This window comes from Anneissia japonica, unplaced genomic scaffold (assembly GCF_011630105.1).
Source record: "Anneissia japonica isolate Jap-2015-1 unplaced genomic scaffold, ASM1163010v1 scaffold199_len4679917_cov187, whole genome shotgun sequence".
NCBI classification, from domain to species: domain Eukaryota; kingdom Metazoa; phylum Echinodermata; class Crinoidea; order Comatulida; family Comatulidae; genus Anneissia; species Anneissia japonica.
In genome coordinates, this window is record NW_022686322.1 from 3,607,016 (window position 1) to 3,629,156 (window position 22,141).

At 34.7% G+C, this 22,141-nt stretch overlaps 2 protein-coding genes across 3 annotated transcripts in view; both read right to left on the reverse strand.

Moving 5' to 3' along the window:
• LOC117116293 (carbonic anhydrase 2-like) overlaps positions 1 to 9,544 on the reverse strand; it is a gene marked incomplete at its 3' end in the record, with an annotated part of 14,070 nt that extends 4,526 nt beyond the window's left edge. The window contains 3 exon segments of one of the 2 annotated variants that reach the window (XM_033260322.1): positions 944 to 982; positions 1,507 to 1,634; positions 9,426 to 9,518. Coding sequence is in view for 1 of the 2 variants with exons in the window: in XM_033260313.1 (XP_033116204.1) it covers positions 944 to 982; positions 9,426 to 9,477 (91 nt within the window). 2 annotated transcript variants of the gene reach the window in all.
• A 3,488-nt stretch (positions 9,545 to 13,032) lies between these two features.
• On the reverse strand, positions 13,033 to 18,501 carry LOC117116306 (carbonic anhydrase 2-like). The gene is made up of 8 exons (XM_033260331.1): positions 18,402 to 18,501; positions 17,812 to 17,850; positions 17,336 to 17,509; positions 16,504 to 16,649; positions 16,188 to 16,283; positions 14,211 to 14,280; positions 13,889 to 14,049; positions 13,033 to 13,511 (listed from the first exon to the last, which is right to left on the reverse strand). The coding sequence occupies exons 1-8, from the start codon at positions 18,451 to 18,453 to the stop codon at positions 13,332 to 13,334; spliced, it is 918 nt and encodes a 305-aa protein (XP_033116222.1). The 5' UTR covers positions 18,454 to 18,501; the 3' UTR covers positions 13,033 to 13,331.
• Positions 18,502 to 22,141: the final 3,640 nt, after the last annotated feature.

A 22,141-nucleotide genomic window follows, 5' to 3' on the forward strand; every position in this document is an offset into this window, starting at 1 on the left:
ATATACATACATATATATATACATACATATATACATACATACATATATACATACATATATACATACATATATACACACATATATACATACATACACACATATATACATACATACACATACATACACATACATACACATACATACACATACATACACATACATACACACATACATATACACACATACATACATACATATACATACATACATACATACATACACATACATACATACATATATACATACATACATATATACATACATACATACATACATACATATATACATACATACATATATACATACATACATATATACATACATACATATATACATACATACATATATACATACATACATATATACATACATACATATATACATACATACATATATACATATACATACATATATACGTATACATACATACATATATACATACATACATACATATACATACATACATATATACATACATACATATATACATACACATATATATATACATACATACATACATACATACATAATATACACACACACACACACACACACACACACACACACACACACAGGTGAAACTATCCCCCGCCGGACACCATCCCGGTATTTCTGAGTCAAGGTTTCGAGGCCTGAATTTTTTATGTTACTAGGTAGGCCTAACAATCAAGTATCAAAATAGGACTTTTAAGGATGATAGGCTCTAGGCTAGGCCTAAAATGTAGGCTAGCCAGCCTTTGTTGAAAGGGAACTTCATGAAAAGGGGGGTTCGTTCGAACCCAACGAACCCCCCTGGCTACGGGCTTGCGCGAAGACTTGCTTATACCACCCGAACAATGAGCAGGAGGGTCTAGAACCAGAAACGAATGTAAGGCTCTAGGTTACGACACACCTTTAGGCCTAACTACTTGATATAACACGATTTTGACGTATGAGGTCTTACCTGTTTGACCATGGTAGCCCCAGTTAGCTTTATATTTACCTGCAGAAAATATTAAAACAAACATGTGTTACTTCGCATAAACAATCGTTGCATAGGCATATTAGTATACGTACCGGTTTTTTCGCAACAAGTAATAATAATAATAATGGTTTATTAATAATAAAAATAATAAATAATGTAAGATTAGAATAATAATAAATAATAATTTACAATATTTATCAATATTTACGAAAGCCCGTTAGTGTCAACAGTGAATAAAAATTTCAGATAATTCAGATAATTATCTGGCGGCCGCCAGATAATTATCTGGCGGCCGCCACTTAATTATTTGGCGGCCGCCAGTTAACCGATTTGAAATTTTTATTAACTGTTGACACTAACGGGCTTCCGTAAATATTAATCATCAATTATCACACAAATAACCATAACGTAGAAAGGTTTATCTACGGTACTTAACGTATAGGCCTATTTAAATAGTTTGCAATGACTATACAATTTTTACAGAAATCCATGACTAGAGGAAATTGTTTAATCTATACTAAATAAGAAACGAAAAACCTCACTTGATCATTATCAGTATAATGCACTTGTACAAAAGTGGAATTAAGGGATGACGTGTTAATCCAGTTACATAAATTCCACAATCTGTCACACTTTTCACGACTTCAAACCATTTAACTATAATAACGAACTGAAAACATTTTGAAAACATTCTGGATCTGAATCTGTGGATAACAGACTATCCACAGTCCACATTAGTAATTTGTAGCACCTCGATACTGTAATTTATCCTTTTTATTTGTGCATCCAAGTGCCTAAACATGAATTTAAGCACAATACTTTCTGTCTACATAAGAAACAACACCGTGACCGTCCCAGATCCCAGACAGATAGGAGCTCTAACCGGCCAAAGCCAGTGGTCCAAGCTTTGGGGCTCCGCGATATTTATCATTTTCTCTACATTAGCCGAGTAGGGAGTTAACGAGGCGTACGTAAAAATCAAATACTACCTTAAAATCGGAAACGCCGAAGCGGACAGGGCTTTGTCCAGTACCGTACACTAATCACTGGACACTACCCGGGCGCAGCTGCCAAAGTAGGGCCCATAAAACGTTAGCCTCATAAGTCTCTAGGAACGCCACTGAGCTCATAGGGATTTGTTATTGGCATGTATTAAGATACGGCCTACGCATTGTCACAGATGATTAGACGTGCTTGAGAAAATGCAAAACTTTCTTTTAAAATTTATTACAAGGCCATCTCTATATTCGGCCCTACTCTCAGTGTTTTTATATGAAGACAGACACAACGGTTTTCGGTTTCAGTATGATTGTACAAACTAAAAAATGTTTTCTTAGGCGTATATGGAAATACAATTAAAAATGCAAGCACTTTCAAATATCCATAAGCCATATTATTACCAACGATAATTTACTGTTAACTAATAAGAATGCCGGCCTATATCTAAATCATAAAATATAAAAATATAGGACGCTTCAAACAATTTAAAGAAGATGAAAACATCTTTGTGACAGAAAATATTTATTAAATTAAGATTTTAAATATTTCTACAAGTCCTGCTGTAGTTTAAGCAAGAACGTGAACAGAAATCAAAATTAAGCTACATGAATGGCTAGATTTTTCAAAAATCTAGCCATTAAACATTCGGTGTTTTACTACCAGGCCAGAATTGTTCAATAAAGTTAAAATGAAATTTAAATTTAACCAATATCTCTATGGAAGGCAATAGCCGCCAAAAATAAAAAAAAAGTGAAACGAAGTATAATATTTACAACGTACAAACATTTACAAACACAACGTACTTTTACAAACGAGAAAAATATCACATGAAATCAACGCTTGTCATGAAACGTTTAATCGGATATCCTTTCTTGGTTTACGTATTAGTCATTCATTACATACATGGGTTTTTATTTGACCTATACAACTCATGCACCACTACTACCACAACAACATCCACCGCCAATTTCATGTCTGCGACCGATTGTCATAGGGCTTATTCTTGTCTGGTAACTTTAACCGTCATTCTCGAGCCTTTCTCAATGATCACGGATCTTTTAACCACGTTCAATGTTTGCAACGGATGCTAGCATTATTAACCATTAACATCGGATTTATCTATTATTTCCCATTTGGTTAATGTAAAAAATGTCTTTACATTGCATGCTATTCTTTTCAGAGAAGCGGACAATCACCTCCATCTCTTCTTAGCAAAAGGACGTTATTGAATATATTTTCTTTTCTCCTTTCGGATCAGGGGATCTTAATCGGACACGCCTCGAAATTTCCATTTCCCACAGTGGTGTATCTAGGTGCCCGAGGGTGGGTACACGCCTCCATTCTTTCCCTTCCCCAGTAGAAATGTTCGAAACAAAAGTATTACGCTCAAGTAGTTAAAAATCAACCTTATCTTATTTTGCGAGCTACCGCAAGTCCCCATTGTCTCCTTGCCCATTAGAAACGTTCAATTATTTACGCAACTAGACGGGAAGACGGGTGGACTGGGTGGTTCTGAGCTCATCAGAGCGTGAAGACCACAGTTGTCTGTATATTAATACATTTTACTATGTCATATATTTAATAAAATACAAGACTCACTCTAACAATAACTCTTGGATTATTTAATAGACATGTTTCATTTATTTAAAATATCAAAAACCTGCAAACAATCAACTTAAACTATGCAGTAATCACTTTAATTGAAGAAAATACAATTCAACAACTTCCAAATAGAGACAACCCGAAATGGCTTTTTATTATAAAAATTCTTTCTGTGAAGCATTGAGGCTCTTTATTTATTTATTTATTTATTTGAACATACACCTTTGAATCGGTGGAACTCAATATCAATTGGTGCGTTCGTACAAACAAACAAACAAACAAACAAACAAAAAGAAAAAAAAAACAAAAAAAAAAAAAAAAAAAAAAAAAAAAAAAAAAAAAAGGGGTAAAATTTAACAAACACTCAGAATACTCAGAAATACTTTACAGGTCAACTGTAAAGTAAATGCTTAAAATAACTAACCTACAAAATTAATTATCTTTAATTCAATTGATGTCCAAGGTTATTAGCTCGTGGTTCACGTCAAACTTAATCTAGATATACCCGTCTTGAAACGTGATACGATAATCCCCCTAGTTGCGTTCGATGCCAAGTTAGAGCCAGATAAACAGCCAACCAGTTTCAGGCCGTCGACGTCACACGGTGGAAAGGCTTGTTTAATAAAACATCTACTGAACCTCTAGTTCAGTAGACTATCGTCATCATCATCATCGTTATTATTATTACGATTAGTAGTAGTATTATTAAACAAACATTTAAAGAAACTTGCAAAAGGATAAAAACGAAATTGAACCGCAGTATCGCGTTTCTATCTTAAAAGACCTGGCCTGAGATTTATGGATTTAAGATTTTTTTAAATCACGCTTAGGCCTATGTAAACCGTGTACTGATGCATATTTACATGTTTAGAAGTATTCATTTTGAGTGATTCCCAGGAAAGAATTTGTATTGGCTCAAGAATAAGCTTTAAAATTTTAACACTGTGTACAAAAGGGGGGGGGGGGGAAGCTGCGGCTCCGGGGCCCTTAAGTGACTTAATTCCTTTATCTAGCTATAATTGAGTGGTTCACGTCGAATTTTTAACTAGTTAAGTGGATCTATATCTAGATAAAAGTTCGACGTGAACCAGGCTAATACCGACAGTACATAGGCCGAATTTGTTGTATGTTGATAAGAAGTATAGTGCGATTGGAAATATACCAACTCTTTATACTGACCGAGTACCGGTACCTATGACAAAGCTAAATTTGAGAAATAAACATTTTCCAGAAAATCTACACTCATTATTGGGCCTGTTCGGTATATTAAGAACATTCTGTAAAAAATAGTGACAAGCTGAAAACATACTTTGTGCATGGATGTGATTGTAATTAAAATACATACATATTAACTTTTCAGTAGCAGGTATGTTGACATGGGAACGGACAAACCAATTATTTCAGATACTGTTTACTACCGTCTAAAATAAGGGTGATTCCACTTTTTACAATTAACTAATCAATCAAATATAACCATCAAATATAATATTTTCAGACAGGAATTCCTACTAGCTTTGGGAATCATAGAATCTGTGATTAGCATCACCAAAAAAAATTTGTATTTTTATGGAAAGTTCAACTTGACCAACGTATGAACTGTATAATACTATAGGACCCAACTAAGATTGAGAGAGATAACGATGATATTTCATTTCATTATTCGTTTATTTATTTGACCAAACAATAGTCAGGAGCAGCTTAAGCAAAACTTCACTACAGGCCTACACTCCCAGGAACCATATTGATTGTGTTTATATCTTTTTTTAAAACCCCCCACCCCACTTCCTCTTTTTTTTAATAATTGCCTAATATCTTCACATTTTTAAGTTTTTACACTTGTTGCTTAGCATTTTAACAGAATTATAGTTCTAGATAATTATATAACATATAATTTATATATTGCGCACTTTGGAAGTTCTAACATGATTAAAACAATATTGTGATAACGAATGGCGACGCAGAATAGAACACAAAATGAATTTCCTATTTTTCTGATCTAAGTGTAACCTTAATTAAAATAATATTGAATTTAGATTTAATAATTCTAAAGTTAACTTTCATTAACAGTAGCATTTTGAATAATCATATAATAATTATTTTATCCGCTATCATGGCAAGGCATGCTGACAGCCGAAAATAAGCATTTGTTGGCTATGACCATATACACAAATTATAAACAAAACCATTTTAATCAACCAGCATTAATTTAATTTCTGTTCGCATCCTTTCGTATTTGTTCACAATTTTTTTAATATCCGTGTCGTAATGTTGATAGATCATGGAGTTATAAATAGAGTTCCTTTATGAATAGCTTGTTGAAAAGATGATTAAGGCCCGTAAGAACACGTTCCTGGCACAATGATAAATGGATTATTCTACACCAGGTCTATTGTCTCAAAAGCAAATATTCTGAACAATTCACGACTAAATAATATAGGCCAACATTCCAATTAAACTGATATGTATTTAAATTATTTATTTGCATATTTGTGTAAGTTTCAGATACATTGTGATAAGACTATCGAAGTACGCTAAAAAGCAGTACCGGTACGCTAAAAAACGTCTTACCTAAGCATATCCTGTCCTGAAAACAATTCAATATTAATAATAGTAAATATTCACATTGAGAGAATCAGATTTATACAGTCATACAATGCACATACCGTATGGTGACATGGAAGTAGTAATAAATAGGCTTATTATGTCTGTTTTGGTTAGTGTGATTCTAACCATATGGCTATAGCACCCAAACCTACCGAGGCCTGTGCGCTTTTTGACAACCTTGCGTAATTTTGGGTTTAACTTATAGTTTTTTTTTTTTTTTTTTTTTTTTTTTTTTAATGCACATTTTAAACGTTAATTTTATGAATATTTTTTTTTTTTTTATGTGATTGTACATTGTTTTTAAAAGTTTTATGCGAGCATTCAGTTTCCTTCGTTGAAGGATGAATAAAGTTTTACTTTGACTTTGACTTTTGTATCTGGAGTTTGAAACACTTAGAAAACGCAAAATGGGTTGACATGAAAGTTCAATTACACGCTCATTAATATTAAATATATGTATAATGACGTCATATATTAATAAATGCACATCTTTGATGTATGTTGCTTGGACAAAGTTTGAAACGGAATAAGAAGATGAAGGGAGAAAAATCAGAAAAATATTTTTTCCACTAAGCACTAAACGCCGATAATATCAATATTGAAATAATATTCAATTAAATATTATATTCTATTCAAGGTGAAATTTTCATCTTCTATTTTATATGTCAAATTTCATCTTGCGTAAAGTATACTCTCGAGGTTAATATCTATATCGATATATTTTCTATCTGTTGGTTGATGGCCCGCACGGAAATCATTAGCGGTTGTATTTCCACGTAATGTTACTTTTGGTCAATGTACGGTTTTCCAAATGGTGTTTGTGCATGGTGGCGATTGGTTGACAAGATAAAATAAACGGGTTCCCACCATTGTGTGAATGTTATTACAAATGTTTTTTTGGGCTATTCATTAACCTGATCCTTATACAATGGATTTTCAGTCTATGTAGTTTATAGGTTGTTGAGGAAGACGACTGTCTATGGCTTCCACAAGCAAAATATATTGTCGTTGAACCCAGCTAGCTAGTTCAAAGAAACGCATTTAACATAAAGTTTATTATAATATCGATATAAGGTTGTATAATATAGTCACGAGTTGCGTTGTGAAACGCTTCAGGAAACGCAAATTGTGTTAAGTTTAATTACCAGTGCATTAATTGGATGACATCATTTTAATAGGCATCTCCCCCTTTCATAGTTTTTGCTTGGATCAATTTGAAAGTCGACTGGAAAATGACAATATTTGAACAGAAAGAAAAACCCATGTGCAAAGAAAAAAAAAAAAAAAAACACCACACACACACACACTCACACAAAAGGAAATGTCCTAACTGTACAATGAAAGATTAAATTATCGTCATATGACTCTTTCAAGGACAGAAGAAAAAATGCACAATATTATTCACCATTAAATGCTTGTAGGCCAATGTTCGGATTTAACGCAACTCTATCGAGCAATGATTAATAACGATGTCCACATTTACTTTACACCCACGCCGATTATGTACGAAATTACAGCAAGTTCCCACAATTATAATCCAGTCTCATCTATCCAAAAATGCAATTCAAATAACCACTCAAGGAGACTCGGACATCTGCATGAGATTTTCGATATTTTTTTCCGATGATTCCCATTTTCAGATTTCTTTAGATTCGAAATATAGATAATTTTATACTCACCTACTACTATTCACCTACTGAACAGCTCATCAATGATAAATTGATCTTGTTGCGTCTATCATCAATTTATTTTGAAATAACGATGGAACACAAGGTGGTGCATCCAAATTGACGGATTCATCAAAATAAACAGACTTAAAACTATGCATACAAAACAATATTTTGAAAAAATCCCTACAAAGAAACTTAAACTAGCACAATATACAATCAAAATGCCTATCAAAAATCATACAGCTGCATCAAACAAAAATAACAAACAAAAATGTATGTAATATGGTAATGTGAATGAAAACCAAATACAGAATATCGCAAATATCAGCACCATGCCTCTTTACCAACGAATTCTCTTTAAGAAAAAAAAAAATTAGGGTTGACGTTGGGGTACGTGATAATTTTTATAATTTATTGTTTAATGAATTTCATTCATTGTATTTTGAAATTTATATTGTACACCGGTATATTACTGTTATTAATAAAAGTGATTAATGAGTGAGTATATAAAGTAAATGTAATGCTTTTCTTTTTTTTTTATAAATATTTTGCCATACAATTATTTTCCATTTATCTTTTTCCTATTTTATTTATTCATTCGTTTATTGTTTTTCTTTTTTTATTTCATTTAATATGTTAAATCTCAAATTTTTATTTGCTTTGGGCTAGTTGCACCCTCTGTTAATTTCATATTTACTGCATAAGACCTACAAACATTATTATTATTATTATTATTATTATTATTATTATTATTATTATTATTATTATTATTATTATTTTAAGGATGGATAAACAAACGTGAGAGCTTCAGCGATTCGTTTGCTTTGGTTAATACTTAGCCTTTCCCTAATTTTTGTTATCTTATTTCACGTTTTGTTTATGTTATGTACTAATGTGCCTACTGTTAATTCTCATAAATTTTTATTTGCTTTGGGCTAGTTGCACCCTTTGTTAATTTCATATTTACTGCATAAGAAAAAACAATTATTATTATTATTATTATTTATTTATTTTTTTTTAAGGATGGATAAACAAACGTGAGAGCTTCAGCGATTCGTTTGCTTTGGTTAATACTTAGCCTTTCCCTAATTTTTGTTATCTTATTTCACGTTTTGTTTATGTTATGTTATGTTATTTCACGTTTTGTTATGTACTAATGTACCTACTGTATTGTATTTTTTTTTCTGAAAGTCTAAATAAAGAATTAGTAAATTAATTTAACTTTTTTTACTATAAAATATTGATTCCTGGTGAATAATTGATCTTATATAACTTTACGATTTTTCAAAGAAATGCAATGCTATTACAGTGCGCGGACAAAATGCATTGGGTAACCCTCCTTTAATTCCAATTATTTTAAAATGATATTGGGTGAATGGTTACGTAATAAAGACAACAACATAGATGCTAAGCAGTATCCTCACGATGGCCTGAAAGTAATATTTACAAAACATCAACATTTGTGCTGTACAGCAGTTCAAAGTAGGCTAGCTCATTCAACACTATTAAAAAAAAAAAAACACAGCAACAAAAAAACATGCAGGATATGCCTAAATCAGACTCAATTTGTTACCGTATTGACTCACCGTAAGCTGGCAATGACAGGGATAACGCTATGAGGAGTTTCAAACACGGCATAGCGATACGTCGGTGGAGACGGACTATCAAATACTGATGACTGCACTTACGAGATCTTGCTGAACACCTAATTGTGTAAAGTAAATTATGTAAGAATTTGCACGCACCTGAAAAACAAACGCTATTGAGGGCGGTATTCTAAATATTTACTAAGAACTAATAAGTCAATGATGCACCATTAAAAATTGCAATGAATGATAAACATGAGATATACAATTTTAAGCAATCAATATTATCAGAAATCGTGCGATCCGTCTGAATTGAAATGTCTAAAATGTCATAGGTTTAAGTCTACTAACCGATAATTCTGAAATCGGTTCTTTATAGGATTAATGTCACAAGCCTATATAAAACATATACCTATTGCAGTTTCACACTAAAAATCATATGTAAATATAATGGAATTTACACATTTGAAATAAAATACAATATAATAAAACAATGATTTTAAATGAAAGCGGCCTAAGTAATTCCTCTCTAAGGCATACAATTTAAAAATGAAGAGAAAAACTATTCTATTCTTAAATCCAATATATAGCTAGTTGCACATCTATGACTCAGCAACATGCAATACAGCACATATAATATTATGGTATCCGTAAGATAAGAAATACGGTACTCATAAATTACCCTTTCAACTTGCGTAATAGCTGTATGGTCCACGTCCGGCCGAAGTTTCAAGAGTGCATGAGATAACTAAAAAACTAAATAATAATGTCACATACCGGTAACACCTGGGAACATCGCTATTGCATCATAAGTAGAACTAAAGCATACTAATCATATTATCACGTAACACCTGTCCTCTTCACAATTCTACTCATAACTTTTAGAGCGTTGTCCTCTGATGCTCCAACCTACATAACGCAAATAATTTCGAGTTCATGAGCTACGATTGTCATTAGTGTCCGACTCGCAATTCTAAAGGTTGACACCATATTTTATGAACATGGATCATTTTACCATGCTTCATCCGTGGAACTCAGGCCATTACACAGGAGAGGGGTTTCTAGGAGCGAGAGATCCAGGGTGCCTATGAGCCCTGGTGCAGTCTAGGAGAAGGGGGACTATTATGGGGTCAAACCTATACCCCTAGTAATATGCATGTGGTTGTAAACTCATCTTGAAGTTTCTGTGTTTCTGTCAGGTGTGGTGCTAAAGTTTTCACGAGGGGTGGTTGGAACCGATGTCCACGTGGAGATCAGGCATTGAATTTTTTTCCAGATGAATTGTGATATTTTTCTCCCCAAAAACTCGTCATTTATTCAGGCACATAAATATACTTTGTGTTGTTCTGTGATATAGATATTTTCATGTTTCGTAACAGTTTTATCTATTATTATGAAATACATAGTATAGTACAAGTATGTCGAGACTATTTATGTATTGCATTCTGGCCCGAATTAGTCTGCAGTTTATCTATCGATGCATTCATTGACATTTTAGCGAGGTTCATCCAATTGCGTTTTAAACTCCATGACTAGTCGAACTTACGTGACTACATTAAAATAATTCACTGTATCTGACATTAAACGAAATAGCAGTATATACCATGTTCATATTTTTTTTGTATCCGAAAATTCATTTTAAAGTAATGATAGCCAGACTTGATACCGCATTAAACCGAAGTCTTAGTGCCCCTTAAAAAGTGATGAAAAAGCAACTCCCATTAAGTCCTGTCTCCCTTGAACTTGAAAATAGTGTACCTCTATTATATTAGACTGTATAGTTCATAGCTTTTAATTCGCGTGAGTGTAGAATGCGGCATAATTTAGGACCAATGCAGTAATGTGTACATTTTATAGGGATGACGTACCGTACTGCCAGAAAAAAAATAAAGAAGGGAACTCATAGTTTCAAATAAATTTTGAATATCTCATTTATAATAGAATAACAAACCTATAGTTGCTGGAAGCCAATTTATGGGTCTTCGCAAATACCATGTAAATATTTAAATGTTGAAATATAATAACATAGGCTCACTGGAACATACAAAGGAAATTCTTTTTCAGAATTAGACGTAGGCCTACGTGACATTATCTTTCGTAAATGCTACATTTTTCAAATAAAATGTTATAACGAGAAGAGTATTACCTTCGATTATAACCTATAACGTGTGTAAAACATGTTTCGTTTTCAAATTACAACTTAGCAGCTGCTTCAATTCAAATTATAAGACAGCAACAAGATCATAGGTTTATAATATCTGTGACGTACCTGCCCAATGACGTAACATAAAACGTAATATTAACATACATGTTGTTAAAGCAATCATTACGTCATCATTTTGTCTTCAACGTCATACAATAACCTTACATATTCGACGACGGTTTACAATATCACTGGTCTAATAGTCTTTATGTATTTCATAAAGCAAGGTACACAATTATAAAAGTCGCTTTATTGAAGTGCCATAGAAAATTTAGTTATGCCTAGTAAGTAAGTAAGTAACTTACTTTATTGCTTCTCTTTTATAACAGAGGCACACCCGTAAAGATGTGCAACAATAACAAAATCAGTAAAAACTTAATTACTGTGATAAAATATAGTAAGAAAGTACTGCGGTAGAACGAAATATATATAAAAAAGGGTTTACAACAATAGTAGAGATAAAAAATAAATACTAATACTAATAATATAAGTAAGTAGGTTAATACATACACTTATATACACACACACATACATATATACATATATATACACACACACACATATATATATATATATATATATATACATACACACATACGCATGCATACATGTACATACATACATACACACAAAATACAGACATGCATATACACACACATACACACACACATACATGTGAATGAGCTACAACCGATGACATTGAAATAAACCCTTACAAGTGGGACATAGTTAATCTTCGTTTTTTTATGTTAAAAAAACGTGTGTAATGTTATATCTGTGAGTAAGCAAGGGATGTTTAGCAACAGCCCTAATATTGAGTGGGCCACTGCATAACTGAATACGAGTATATCACAAGATACCGCTGCTTATTTTTACAACACACAACGTGTGTCTATGAACTTGGAAAAATTCCTAACTAACAGTGACATTTGAGGAAAAGCTCAGATATTTCACCAGGGGGTATATAGAGGGAGCTCTCACTTTTTAAAGCTGTTTTGAGAATTGGCGACGTCATCGCTTGTGTGTCTTCACAGGTGTGTCATCGGTTGGTATGGGTTCACAGGAGCACCCCCCCCCCCTCACACATATTCACACATACATATACATATATACATATAACAGAGTAAATATTGCTTAATAGGTAAAGAAATTAACCTTAATGTGCGCATTGCCGGACGAATATTAGGGGTTAGATTTCTGACTAGCCCCAATAGATATTCGATAGGCCGATAATCATAAACAGCTAGACCTGTCCCAATGTTTTGCAGCTGACTGACCTAATGGGACACATTATATAGTCATATACTACTATGCATGGAGCTGTACAATTTCATAGCTCTATGGTATAAGGAAAATTATACCTAAGGATCAATTAGTGTATTAATAAATTGCCTTGGTATGACCATAGAAGCCCTCGGGATTTCTTTTGTAGCTCCATGGTATAAAGATGATTACGCTATAAGGAGCAATTAGTGTATTCCCAAATTGCCTTAGTATGAGCCATCGGGGATTTGTTTTACAGCTCCATGGTATAAAGAATATTACACTGAGCAATTAGTGTTTTCACAAATTGCCTTAATAAGAACTTAAGGGCATTTTTTTTCTTTCAATAATTGCTTTTTGGTGCTCTAATTTCAAACTAATGCATGGAAAACAACTATACTATTTGCTGTTGTCATAATGATATACCCTGATATTCATCACTAACAGAAGCATAAATGCCTTGATGACGCTTCGGTTTGACGAGCACCTGCCGTTGGGAAGCTCCGGTAGACGATTCGGTCGTTGATTGGCTGCGTTGGTCGGTGATTATCAACCAATAGCACGGGTTCTAATCCATCTTGATAATTATTCTTCTCATACACATTACGAAACGCTTGTATCTGTCAATAATAAATATAAATTTCTGACAAAATAACGTTGCAAAAGTTGATACAACATTGTGTTAACGTGATTTTCTTACATATAATATAGGCCTAACCACAACGTCCACAAGTTCGCAAGTACAGAGTAGAACCCCTCCTTTTAGATACCCATAATACGGGGACACCCCTATAATTAAGGAGGCCTTTTCGGCTATAAAACGAGGAAAAGTATATATTTTAACCCTATGACCAACCACAATTCAGGGGACAACCCACTAAGGGGACGCAAAAGCGTCCCGAAGGTGTCCCCTCAATAGGGGTTCTACTGTATTTCGCTTTATGTTTGCTGCTCTAACTTCTTCATGTCGAAATGTAACCGAAATATCAAATCTTACTTGATTTCGTGAAACTTTAATTGGTTCGTTGAAGACAGTCCACACAACGCTTTCATAACAATCCGGCGTGGTGAGGGAACCATCGTAACGAAAATAGTCATCTAATTTTGTGGGTAACAGCGAGTTAACCTTAAACGGAGCACGGAATTCGACCGAGTTGCCTGTTCAAAAAAACAAATGTTTTGAATAACGTTTTTAACGAGAGTGCAATAGTTTTAGTCGTAGAAATACAACTGACAAACTTATACTTATTACTGTATAATAGCCGTGCTTCTTCAACGTTCTGAGTTAAAGAGAGTGATTGAAAGTATTAAGGTATCACCTTCTAAAGGAACTTTGTCAATCAAGTCAACAAGAGGTTGGAATGCTTCATTCTCGTTATTTCCATCAATCTGACAAAAATAAGTAACGCATGAATTGTTTAGTATTTCGATATATATATATATATATATATAACAGAAGCCAACCGAAAGAGTTCTGGAAGAGTGAGCTGGGGCGGAAGCAGGATTTGGCGGTAGGGGGTGCGTGCAAAAATTTAAGGAAATAGTACCTGTAGATGACCGGAAATGACACTTTTATATAGTAAAATTCATCATCATATCACCATTATATAGTCAGCGATTAATAATGTAATGTATGTGTAATGTACTCATAAAACCTAAAAACATTCTCTTTGATGTATTTACTTTACCTACTTCAAAGCCGCGAGTCCACAAACACCTCCACTCTACTATGTGTTGGGGGCGAGCTGAGAAAATTTGAGGAAATAGTACCGCTAGATGGCCTGAAATGACACTTTTTTAATCAGGGATTTTCGGCAACAACATAGATCTAATTAATACGAGTGATGTACCATGGAAAATAAAACTAAAGAAACACTTTCTTTGATGTATTTAATATACTCGACCTACCTCAAAGTCGTACCTAAAGTTGGCCGGAAATGACACTTTTAAATAGTAAAATTTATCATCATGACATCACCATTATAATATAGTCAAAATGAAGCGCCAACAAATTCTCCTGATCTTTTATCAGGTATTTTCGGCAACCATAGAGATCTAATTAGTATGTGTGATGTACGTTACCATAGAAAGTAAAACTTAAAAACATTGTCTTTGAGGTATTTACTTTACTTCAAAACTCTGACTCCAAACGTCTCTCAGCTCTACCACAGTTGGGGCTGAGGGGGTAAAATTTGGAGAAATTGTACCCCTAGATTGCCGGATATGACACTCTTATATAGTATTCATCATTATCGATCTAATTAATCGCTGTGATGTACCATAGAAAATACTACTTCATATGCCGAAACCCAATCTTATATCTTTGCACGCTTTTTTTTCACTTCTCAAATTATAATAAAGGCACGCGCACTCGAGTCGAGTATTATAGGTAATTCAGATGTTTGTGGGCAGAGATACAGGTATCTTTCTATAAAATAAGATGTCATCTGGCTGTACAGCGCTCTTTCGTTAAAACCTGGGTCATTTATGCATTTATGTCAACAATTTTCGGGCACATCTTCTTGATTCACGAAAATTGAGGGACCAACCCCTCCCCCTTAAAAAATATGTGAGGGGACGTCTACAGGGTGGCACCAGCGGGGACTCGTCGTGGAGATATGACACCCAATGGGGGGGGGGGGATCATATTCTGTACATATTTGTAGAATCTAAAATCGTTTAAATAAGCGTTTGAAACCCCTAAATATTCAAAATTTCGAGGAGCTTCGCCACCAGACTACTTTCATGGCATTTAAACCGACGTCTGACCACACCCACTTTGTTCTCGTCGGGGAAATTTTCGTTCTCGTCCGGGAAATTTTCTCCCTCGTCGGAGACATCGCCCCCCCCCCCGGTCGGAGATCTCGGACCCCGCGTCGGCCAAATCCTGGCGCCACGCCTGGATTTTAACCCCTTCCCCCATGAAATGCGCCCATTGGCGCGTGAGAGTCCACCACCTCAGCCCCAACATGGTTGGTGCTGAGTTGCGAAAATTTTGAGAAATGGACCTCTGGGTGCCCGGAAATTGCACTCTCATACATAGTAACTTTTTCAACCCGCCCCTTTTTATTATTTTTAAAAAAAAAAGGGAAAAAAAACAATTATTTTTTTTTTTTTTATAATGGGGGGGGGGGGGGGGGGGTGCGATTGCACCCTATGCACCCACCCCAGGTGTGGGTGTAGGTTCTAGGGACGTGGTGAATCTTACTCTATTATCGTCTACCCTTTTGGCCTTACTATTTTAAAGGGATGCTAACATGCATAATATATAGGCTACTAGGAGTTATACCACCAACCTTGAAGAAGAATCCTAAAACAGCGAGACCCTTTGGTTGGGTTAGTGCTTCGCCAATAGATCTGAACCTGTCACTATCATAATGAACGATGTGAAGCTAAATGAAAATGATAGAATAATAGATTATTTCAGAAAAAAAAACATTAAACAAAACCCTTTTTCCCTAAATCGTACCGATCTTGTTATTGTTAATATCGTGTTTTGTTTCCAAGTAAAAATTAGTGCTAATGGACAATGCTACATACATTATGTTTTTTTTTTACCACCTTTTAAAGCATATACAACAATAACAACAATATGAGAGACCTAAAACTAACCTCGGCCGGATACTGCCTACCATCAATTAGGTGCTCGGAACCTACGGAATCGTCGCTACCCCAATGGAAGTGAAATTGCTCGGCTATGTATGTATTTTCTAGGCCACCTCCTGCAATCTCCTCCGAACCATTCAGATGTACCATTACTATAAACAAACATGAATTTATTGCTTCTATTGTGCATTCATCAGTACCCTGTATCAGTTGTATCAGTATGGGTAACATTTGCACCATCGTCCGTGGTTGTCCTCGGCACTATCATCGCCACTAGTCATGTCGAAAGCAATCAACGTTGATATCGTCATCTACGAAATACCACCATCACCACCCCAATCATCATCACTATCGTCATCGTCATCATTGAAACTGACAGCATTATTATTTCCCCACTTTCATCACAATATCAGCAGTTAAAACTTCCCTCGTCCGTATTGGCACATTCATTAGCACCACTGTCAAATTGTACCACCAAAAACATTACCGGCTTCAACATACATTAACATCTTTAACCAAGATGAAACTATCATTCTTATTATAACACTGTGCTTAACGGCAACGTCCATTGGCAACGTTGACATTATTATTCTCTTACTATTTTTATCATCGTCATCATCATCATCATCGTCATCATCATCATCATCATCATCATCATCATCATCTTCATCTATCATTGCCCTTATCATCATCGTCTTTATCCTCGTCATTGCTATCACCGTCATTACCAGTATTATCGACACTATATTATTACTGCCGAAAGTGTGTCGGCACTATCGTTGCACCGTGGCTATTATTGCTGTCGTCGTCACCTGAAACGATGTATTTTTTAACTTACACGTGTGTCCATTATTCTCTAAATGCATTCGCACCTCGTGTACTGGTACAAGATTTGTTAAAACTAGTGGATCAAAACTCCTGTACTCCGTATTTACGATTGAAAATTCAATCGGCGACTGCTTCTTTCCGTCACAATCCGAATTTGGATACAGTGTTGCCCAATACTCAGGACCTGTTAAGAAATCAAGAAAGTTTCCATTCGTTTTCCAACATTTAAAATAATGGTGGTGGTGGTGGTGGTGGTGGTGATGATGATGCCGATGAAGATAACGATGACGATGGTGACGATGATGACGACGACGATAATGTGGATGATAATCACGGTGACCGATGTTGACAAAAACAAAAATATATAAGGTACTTTTCCATTTTTAAATACGTTATCCGGACGTGACAGAACAGCTAATTGTGAAGTAACATAATAGGGGCCGTCCTAGGAGAAAACCTAGAGCCAGATTAATGTTGAATTCTTACCTGTCTCACCATGGTAACCCCAATTAGCTTCGTATTCACCTGGAAAACATGTTCGAAGATATTCCCGTGTTAATTCGGATAGAAAAAACCCCGCAAGCTTACGAAAAAATAACGAATACGGTTACGTCTTCAGATTTTAAGTCAATCCATTTTCTACTGTTAGCATATCACAACGTAGGCCATCCGTGCCTTTGACGTGAATCAACGATCATATCAAGCTTTCATGTGTTTGTCAAGAATGTTTTAGGCAAAATGACTGATAATAACAAAGATGATTCGTATTTTGTTATCGTTTTCGTAAGGATACAGAATCTCCCCAAATGTTTATCCGCCTTTATTACTCATCATTATTCTATTATTATGTGCATTAATAATAATAATAATGAATTATAAATACATAACATTTAGGTCTATTATTGACAATACAGTCCTTAAAAACAACCATAATTATAATCGAAAAACTGTAATACTCATAATACTAACAATATTAAAGGTTGAAAGTGACTGTTACAATATTATTGGTAATTTAAAATTAAATGTCTAAAATATATAGAATGAAAAAAATAAACCTAATCTTGACATTGACTGACCGTAAGCGGGAAATGTCAGCGCTAATGCGATCAACACTTTCAAACACAACATCACGAAGCGTCAATAGATACTGACTGAACGCACGATCTACACGAAAACACTTAATTATGTAAAATAATTATGTAAGAATTTCTACTCACCTGAACAATGAAATACTACTGAGGGCGCTAACCTCAGTTCTTTACTAACACAGCTAAAAATAGCAATTTCCATTAAAACAAATAGATTTTTCAATAGTCCAATCCCGTACTATATCTGATTACTCAATAACTCATAAACAGCAATGTTAACCTTGATGATTTGAGTGTGCCACCCTCCTTCCCGATTGGTGCTACAAATTTTCGGTCCAAATAATAATAATAATAATTATAATAAAATAATAATTTTTTTTCTATATATATATATATATATATATTTTTTACTTTTTATTTATTTTTTTTAAATATGCATTTCTTGTATCTTCTTTTTTTAATATTTTAATGTTTTTGCCGCTTTCTTGCCCATAACTTTTGTAATATTACAAGCTATTTGGCCCATTGCGCCACCATTTGTAATAACTCTGAGAGTTTTTTATCAATAAAGTGAAGTGAAAAATCCTACTAAAAAGCATAAAGTATGTTGATATAACTATCAAGGTCAAAAAAAAAAAAAAAATTACAAATCTGCATGATGTTGTATGGTATAATTGGTACAACGATTATGAGTGGAGCGTGATGCTGTTAGCCATCCTTGGTACCATCGATAGACATTTCCGCTAAACTCTGCCCCTTACATATTGTTGTTAAGAAAAGCGTGTTTGTGGGACATGTGCGTAATCCTGGCCCTGTTCTGATTGGTCCTATATAAAGCTTGATTGACACCCCAGAAAGGTCCGTTGTGATTGGTTACCAAGGATGTTGACACCAGTCTACCACGTTGAGGTAGCATCTCCGACTTCAGACTGGAATTATTTTGTTTTCCTATTTTACAGCCTATTTTTATATTGTTTTAATTAATTAGGTTAAGTGTCTTATAATTATATAGAATAAATACAATTTTATATTAGGAAGTTTAATTTTCTACAGCCATTTCTTCCAGGTCCGCAAGACCAAATGCTGTCTTATCACAAATCATTACTTTTTCTATAATCGTAATACCACGTTGAACTACGTTATAATCGATGACGTATCCATAACGTCTGAGTTCTGATTGGATATCTAGCATAAAATCAATCATGTGATCTCTGACAGACTCTGTCGTTCCGAAGTGCGCCCAAGGATTTCGAGTGATTTTCTGTCTTTCATTTAATGATTTAAAAAAGTCTGTATTAGCTTCATATTCATAACTTTCATTCATAAGATCGTCAGAGGAATTGGGGTCACTGGCTGGGAAATGAAACAATATATCACCATCGCCCACTACTACAACAGTGCTACTATCGCCACTAGAATTGTTTATGCTGTAACTACTACCACTGCTACTATCACTGGTACTGCGACTATCACTGGTACTGCGACTGCTACTACCACTGCCACTGCTATTGCCACTGCGACTGTCACTGCTACTGCCACTGCCAATGCCACTGTGACTGCCACTGCTACTATTACTGCTACTGCTATTGCCACTGCAACTGCCACGGCTGCTGCCACTGCTACTACAACTAGTACTACCACTGGTACTACTACTACTACTACTACTACTACCACTACTACTACTACTACTACTACTACTACTACTACTACTACTACTACTACTACTACTACTACTACTACTACTACTACTACTACTACTACTACTACTACTACTACTAATACTGCCACTGCTGCTGTTGCTGCTGCTGCTGCTACTACTACTAGTAGTACTACTACTTCTATGCCAAGGTGTGCTATTTCCGTTGCTTATACCAATAATTAAACTACCACTAGCAATATCAATAGCTCTATCACTACCAACACTACCACTATTAGTAAGACTAGGCTTTCTACTTATATCATTATTGTCATTGGTGCTACTATTAAACATATTGACTAGGTCTATGTTGTCGCTTGGTGAGGACAGCTGAATACCAGGCTTACTACTACTTCTAGAGTTAATTTTGTTATTTCCATCAATGTTATAATTTTTCGACTTCAAAAGTGTATCTAATTCTTCTACTACAACTAACTCACAAACACTGGTAGTAGTAGGTCTGCTAACACTTTTTCTGGAATAGGGGCAGCCCCTAGATCCAAGCCTTGGTCTCCGCTTTTGGCTGGACCTAGTAACGCGCATTGTGGCCGGATACTCAACTGAATCTGATGATTTAGCCGCCGTTCTCTGCTGGCCTTCATCTAAAGATGAAATTATTTCTCTCTTAAACTTCAATTTTGCCATACTAATGTCAATAAGTATAGCAGACGAAAAAGAGAATCGATGCGTGGGATTTTAAAACTGGTTCGGAGATTAAAACCGGTAATATTTCGATTAAATGAAGAGCAATTTCGAAGCAATGTTCATCGGTTGATAGAAGAAGATACTTCTGATTATTACATCACAAGTTTCTTTCACACTCCTTTGAATCAGAAATTACGTAATAAAGGTTGTTCTTATGTTCTATTGTACGCGCGAAGCGCGTAAAGCGCAGAGCTGACCAATAGGATTACAATCAACTTGGTGACACACAAAGAGGAAGAGCGAGAGCGTATTGCATGGTTACATGGAGAACTTATTTTATACCAGTGTTGGTTACCGTGTATCAGTTCAATTACATAATAATAAAAGTAGAAGTTACAACAATGTCGAGGTCTAGCAAACTGGTCAAAAATGGCAAATGACATTTATCCGTCCAAACGCCATACAATTTTGAATACAGAATGTTAGGTGAAAATCTAACTATCGTCAAGAGTGGTCGATACATAGGAATTACACTTACCGATGATTTATCATGAGAACTACACATAAACCAAGTTATAAATGACTCAAATAAAATTCTTGGATTTCTCAGAAGAAATTTTTCAAAATGCGACTAGCAAATCAAAGCAGCAGCATACAAATCACTCATTCGCCCAAAGCTTGAATACGAATGCTCAGTTTGGGACCCAAATCAAGTTCGTCTAATAAACAAATTGGAAATGGTGCAAAGAAGAGCTGGAAGATTCACAGTATCTGACTACAACAGAATGTCAAGTTTCAGCGCAATACTACAATCACTTCAATGGCCAACCCTAAAACAACGCCGAGAAAAAAACCAGGTTATTGTTATTTCAACAAGCCATCAAAAATGATATTGCTATAAATATTCCGACGTATGTCAGCAAATCGTCAAGAAAACAAAGAAATGTTAACGAACATAAATACACCCCAATTCAATGTCGCACACAAAATTACAAACATAGTTTCTTGCCTAAAACAATAAATGATTAGAATAATCTTCCATCTGAGGTCGTCCAGGCTAATGAAGTATCAATTTTCAGATCAGCTCTAGATAGGTATTATCAAAATTAAAGTAAGTTAAAAATAAAATTTTCTCAACTAATATGAAATACTCTTTAATAAACTTGAGCACACGTTGCACACTAGCAGCAAAACACATTGGATGAAAGTGCTGAAGTTACCAGCGATGTCCAATTAGCGATTCTGAGATTCTTGAGATTTTGAGGGGAAATCCACATGGGTAAGCCTGGAAGGATCCCGTAGTAAACCATTATTATAGAGAACGATTTTTTCCTCTCTGGATACTTTGAAATTTATAAAATACCAACTTTGTGCTGATTGCATATAA

What these genes read in the sequence shown, in the direction of transcription:
- LOC117116306 (XM_033260331.1), bottom strand. Translation starts at nt 18,453, where the DNA reads ATGTTGTGTTTGAAAGTGTTGATCGCATTAGCGCTGACATTTCCCGCT. An exon ending in GCTGACATTTCCCGCTTACG is followed by an intron (nt 17,851 to 18,401) that starts GTCAGTCAATGT and finishes CATGTTTTCCAG; the next exon opens with GTGAATACGAAGCTAATTGG. An exon ending in GGGTTACCATGGTGAGACAG is followed by an intron (nt 17,510 to 17,811) that starts GTAAGAATTCAA and finishes ATTTCTTAACAG; the next exon opens with GTCCTGAGTATTGGGCAACA.